Raw genomic sequence first — 6,063 nt, forward strand, 5'->3', positions numbered from 1 at the left:
CAGAATATTTCTTTGTTGGGGAGCATAATTCCAGAAGTAAGAATTTATGTCAGAGAACTCCTGGTTCCTTTGAGATTTGACTATTATTATTAGAAGGTTTGACTAGAGATAACTGTCATGGGTGAGTGGCGACTGTCTGGGGCTGGTGGTGTGGAGGATAAGAAGAATCTACCAACACAGTTGTGGGTAAGGAAAGGCAGATTGATTGGAGAAGGTATGAAAATACATTGCAAGGAAGCAATGGGCAGGCCAGCAATAGAGGAGCTGACTGTGAAGAGACAAAAGCTTGCTGGGGATTTTATAGGACAGTGCTTGTGCTGTGTGTTGAAGAGGGCTTTGTACAGTATTGATAACGCCAAGGTTGCAGTGAGCTAACTTGCAATTTTTATATCAGCTGAGGGTCTGGTGATAGCTGAGTGCAGGAAGATTGTGAGTTATTTGTACAGGAGGGCTTTTTGTCTGGGACCATGAAGAAAGGCAGACTCGTAGCATATCTGCTGCTTCTTTTTGCTTTCCCTTGGTCCCACCAGCCTGAATCCTCTTCCCTAAAGAGGACTCCACAGTAACACAACATAACGCCTGGGACAGCTGTCTGATTCATACAGCCCTACATTTGAAGCTTCTCACACATTCATTACCTTAAGCTGGTTACCTACTTACCATAAGCTCTTACTTTCTTATTTGTCAATATGGGAAATAAAACTAATAACATAAAAGAGTTATTGGAAAAATGAAATGAGGCAATGTATATAAAGCTCTTAAACTGTGTTGGTATATAAAGTGTTATTTATATCAGTTCACTCATGTCCTTTGCAGGGACATGGATGAAGCTGGAAACCATCATTCTCAACAAACTGATACAAGAACAGAAAACCAAACACCGCATGTTCTCACTCATAAGTGGGTGTTGAACAATGAGAACGCATGGACACAGGGATGGGAACATCACACACTGGGGTCTGTTGGGAGGTGGGGGGCTAGGAGAGGGATAGCAGCGGGTGGAGAGGTTAGGGAGGGATAACAATAGGAGAAATACCTAATGTAGGTGATGGGGGGATGCAGGCAGCAAACTACCATGGCATGTGTATACCTATGTAGCAATCTTGCATGATCTGCACATGTACTCCAGAACTTAAAGTATAATAAAAATAAAATAAATAAGAAAGTTCAACATATATAAAAAAATAACATCAATAACCTTGAATTCTGTTTCTGGCTCAAAAACTTAATTAATTAATTAATTAGAGACAGGGGCTCACTCTGTCACCCAGGCTGGAGTACAGTGGCATAATCATGGCTCACTGCAGCCCCAACCTCCTGGGTTCAAGGCATTCTCCTGCCTCAGCTTCCTGAGTAGCTGAAACTACAGGCATGCAGCACCATGCCTGGCTAAAAGCTCTCATCAGATTAATGAATTTGTATTTTTCTGGTCCAGATCTTATTTTATATTTAGCCATCCACCCATCTATTTTTCTACTCCATTTGACAAATATCATGTAAACATGAACTCCTTACCAATAACTGCACTAGCCATTGTGATTGCAAAAATGGTAAGACATTGCTCTGAAATTCAAGAAACCCATATTATGAAGCAGTAGAAAAGTTAAGTTGGTGTGACTGAAAGGAAAGTGAATCAGATAAAAAAGGAGGGAACTCTTTGAGTTATTTTTATTCACATAACCTCAAAAAACATCTCTGTAAATGAGTTTCCAAGGCAACATTTCAAAAATAGGGACATATCCCATCGCTTCTGAGGATATATATTTAACATGTCAGATTTGATTTTTTTTTTTTTTTTAAACCCAAATCAGGCCAGGCATGGTGGCTCACACCTATTATAATCCCAGCACTTTGGGAGTCCGAGGCAGGCAGATCATTTGAGGTCAGGAGTTCGAGACCAGCCTGGACAACATGGTGAATCTTTGTCTCTACTAAAAATACAAACATTAGCCAGGCATGGTGATGCACACCTGCAGTCCCAGCTACTCAGAAGGCTGAGGCAGAGGAATCACTTGAACCTGGGCAGTGGAGGTTGCAGTGAGCCGAGATCACGCCACTGCACTCCAGCCGGGGCAACAGAGGGAGACTCCGTCTCAAAATCAATAACAAACATACCCAAAAAACAAAACAAAAAAAAACCCATTATTACTGAAGATAACTGAGAAAATGCCAGGTCATATTCATACAAAGTTAAAATTACTGGTTAGAAAGTCAAAAAGGGTGATCCTATATAACTTTATTAGCAGTAGCAAGGGCAGGAAAGTTTCCAAAGGAAGAAATGCTTTAAAATGTATAAAAGGAGGCCAGGTGCAGTGGCTTACTGCTTGTAATCCCAGCACGTTGGGAGACCAAGGCAGGCAGATGACTTGAGGTCAGGAGTTCGAGACCAACCAGGCCAACATGACGAAAACCCATCTCTACTAAAAATACAAAAATCAGTGGGGCCTGCTGGCTCATGCCTGTAATCCCAGCTACTTGAGAGGCTGAGGCAGAAGAATCACTTGAACCTGGGAGACAGAGATTGCAGTGAGCTGAGATCGTGCCACTGCACTGCAGCCTGGGCTACAGAGTGAGACACCTTCCCTGCTCCGCTCCAAATGCATAAAAGCAGAAGTCAAAATATTGGCCGAAGGAGGCCAGTCTGGCCTCAGTATTGAGTTCACTGCTGTTCATGAGAGCTTGGCAGTGGTCCCCTTATTGAGAGACATTGCCCTGAGGAGGAGTCTCCCCAGGGACCCCTTTATGTCCCTGTTCCTCAGGCTGTAGATGAAGGGGTTCAGCATGGGGGTGACCATGGTGTACATCACTGAGGCCATCAGACTTGTCCTAGAAGATGGTGTAGCTGCAGAACTGAGATAGACCCCAAGGCCCGTGCCATAGAACAGGGTGACCACTGAGAGGTGAGACCCACAGGTGGAAAAGGCTTTGTGCTGGCCTTGGGCAGGTGATACTCTCAGGATGGAGGAGAAAATCTGAGAATAAGAGTATAGGATTCCAGAGAGAGGAAAAACACCCATTGCAATCGTCACAAAATACATCACGATGTTATTGATGCGGGTTTCAGAACAGGCGAGCTTCAGGACTTCGAGAACATCACAAAAAAAGTGTGGGATTTCCATGTTTGTGCAGAAGGACAGCCTCAAAATGGTCAAGGTCTCGAGCAGGGAAACCATGACACTGATGCACCAGGACCCCAGAACTAGCAGTCTACAGAGCCGGGGGTTCATGATGACCGTGTAGTGCAGGGGGTGACAGATGGCCACAAACCTGTCATAGGCCATCACAGTCAAGAGTAAATTGTCCAGGCACCCAAATGCAACGAAAAAAAAAATCTGGGTGAGGCAGCCTGCAAAAGTGATCATTTTGCTTTGTGTTTGGATATCCACCAGCATCTTTGGGACGGTCGTGGATGTGAAACAGATGTCAGCAAAGGACAGGTTGGAGAGAAACAGGTACATAGGGGTGTGGAGGTGGGAGTCTGAGCTGATGGCCAGGATGATGAGCAGATTCCCAAGGACGGTGACCAGGTACATGGACAGGAACAGCCCAAAGAGGAAGGGCTGCAATTCTGGTTTCTCTGAAAGTCCCAGAAGAAGGAATTCTGAAATTTGTGTTTCATTCCCTGCTTTCATCTGATTGACGTTTCTACCGAAAAGAGAAAAGAACATGACACTCACATGCATTACAAACCTACCAGAAATGCTGTTACAGATATCCTACAGTGAAGAAGCTATGTTTTTTATTTTTTAAAGTTGATTTTTTTAAGTCGGCAGATAAAATACTGTGTCTTTATGATGTCCACCATGATGTTTTGAAGTATGTTTACACTATGGAATGGCTAAATCTAGCCAGTGATCATCGTACATAGTCATTGTGTCTGATGAGAACACTTAATACTCCCTTTGCATTTTTCAAAATACAATATATTACTATTAACTATATCATATTACTATTAATGGTTTTATGTATATGATTACAGTACTATTAGAACCATGCTGTACAATAGATCTCTTGAACATAACATTTCTGGTTTGCTTAATTTTGTATCCTTTGACCAACATCTCCCCAGCTCTCCCCGGCAACCCTCCCATCCTCTGATAATCTCCATTCTACAAGAATTCAGTCTTCCTGTCTAATTGTAATTTTGTGTCCTCTGATCAGCATGTCCCCAAGCCACCCTCCCAGCACCCTCAGCCTCTGGTAACCTCCATTCTACAGGAAGTTAATTGTGTGTATTTTGTGTGTGACTCTGGTGCCGACCAGGGGATCCTCTTGCCATCTTGGATTAGGAATTCCTGTCCCACTCTCAGCCTTTCCCTGAAGGCGTGTACTCTACAGTACTGATGAGAAAACCTTTCACGCATTTGAAGAATATAAAGTGAATTTTGATATGTTTCAGGCACTGCCTAGTAAATGAGTATGTGGTGTTATATAAGAAAATCTCTACAATCTGATGACTGAGAGAGAATACAGGAAAAAAATGTAAATGCCATATATTATGTCAGATGGCAACAAATCCTATGATGAGGAAGAATGATGCTAAGAAAAAAAAAGTGTAGACGGAGCATTATTACTGTTATTATTATTTCTGAGATGGAGTCTTTCTCTGTCACCCAGGCTGGTGTGCAGTGGCACAATCTCGGCTCACTACAAACTCCGCCTTGCCCTCCCAATGTGCTGGGATTACAGGAGTGAACCACTGCATCTGGTCTATTCCATTGAACTCTCTTCACCATTATATCAAAAGATCCAAATGAGCAGGAACTTCACCTGCTCTGTTTATCTTTGTTTTTTTCACTTAAATACATGAATATGTGTAGAAGAATTACAAAAAAATTAAAGCAAGAGGAAGTTTTGAAATAAAAATTGTCAGTGAAATAAAGCCAGAAAAATATAGTAAATTAAAAAACACTATCTTAAGTGAATTTGAAGGAGACATTGAAAATTAACTGAAAGAAAGTATAAAATAACAGTAATTTAAGATCAGAAGGGACTAATTAATTGGCAAAGACCTACACAATAAATTACATTACGTATAGTGTCACTAGAATGTTCTGGTATATGGCAGATACTCATTTGTTATTGAATGAATCGGAAATTAAGTATTAGTATATATGGACATTTAATATATGACAAGGTTATATTGCAGTTTAGTTGGAAAGTGCTGAATTGTGGAACAAAAGCTGGTAAATGGCTACTGACCTGGAAGACAATGAAGTTTGTCCCCATCTCACATTTTACAAAAAATTAGTGGGTTTAAACACCTTATAAAGTAAATAATGCATGTTAGCTGAATGTGTAGAAAACCGCATAGAAAGTGATGTGTATGCAAAGCATGCTAAGGCAAGAAACAGAAGATTATAGACATATATTTAGGTAAATAAAACTTACAGCTTTTTGTGCTGAAAAGTATTTCCTCAAATGTCAATGAAAAATCAGTAATCTGTAGAAATAATTTGAAATGGTGATAACTAGACAAATGGATATATGATAATAAACAAATCAAAATGGTGATTATATGCAGGAATCTTTGCTCAAACCCAGTAATGGTTTAATACAAGAATCTCTATCACACCCATCAGCCTGGGGAAAAGCCTGAAGGGCAGCTGCCACGTTGAGTGGGGTTGGAACTTTTCAACAGGTAGCAAACAGGGATTCTGTCGTTTTGCCGGCAGAAGTGTAAAGTGTTACAGAATCTTGGGGAGGTAATCTAGAAGGAGATGTGAATGTTAAAAACACAGATATTCATGAACTCCAAGTTTCTCAATCCAGCACTAATGAAATTCGGGGCCAGATTATTTACTGTGGTGGGGTCCACCCTGTGCATTGTATTATCGTTTATCAGCTTCCCTGTTCTCTACTCACCCTCCCCAAGGTGACAGCCACACCTGTCATTGCTCAAAATCCCACGGGGGACAAAACTACCCGCAGTGAGGATCACGGTTTTAACATGAAAATCCTACAATATTTTTATATATTTATAAAAAGTATTTTAATATAAATATTTATATACATAGTTATCTATGCCTCCACAGCTACTACTTTTTTTCTCCCTCCACTTAT

General features: G+C 41.1%; 1 protein-coding gene across 1 annotated transcript; it reads right to left on the reverse strand.

Annotated features, from left to right (window-relative positions):
• Positions 1-2,669: 2,669 nt before the first annotated feature.
• Positions 2,670-5,430, reverse strand: LOC105720971 (olfactory receptor 7C2). The gene is made up of 2 exons (XM_012457785.3): positions 5,392-5,430; positions 2,670-3,645 (listed from the first exon to the last, which is right to left on the reverse strand). The coding sequence occupies exon 2, from the start codon at positions 3,630-3,632 to the stop codon at positions 2,670-2,672; it is 963 nt and encodes a 320-aa protein (XP_012313208.2). The 5' UTR covers positions 3,633-3,645; positions 5,392-5,430.
• Between the last annotated feature and the right edge of the window lie 633 nt (positions 5,431-6,063).

This window comes from Aotus nancymaae, unplaced genomic scaffold (genome assembly GCF_030222135.1).
Source record: "Aotus nancymaae isolate 86718 unplaced genomic scaffold, 86718_ANA_hifiasm-v0.15.2.pri h1tg000028l, whole genome shotgun sequence".
Lineage (NCBI taxonomy): Eukaryota > Metazoa > Chordata > Mammalia > Primates > Aotidae > Aotus > Aotus nancymaae.

What these genes read in the sequence shown, in the direction of transcription:
- LOC105720971 (XM_012457785.3), bottom strand. Translation starts at nt 3,632, where the DNA reads ATGAAAGCAGGGAATGAAACACAAATTTCAGAATTCCTTCTTCTGGGA.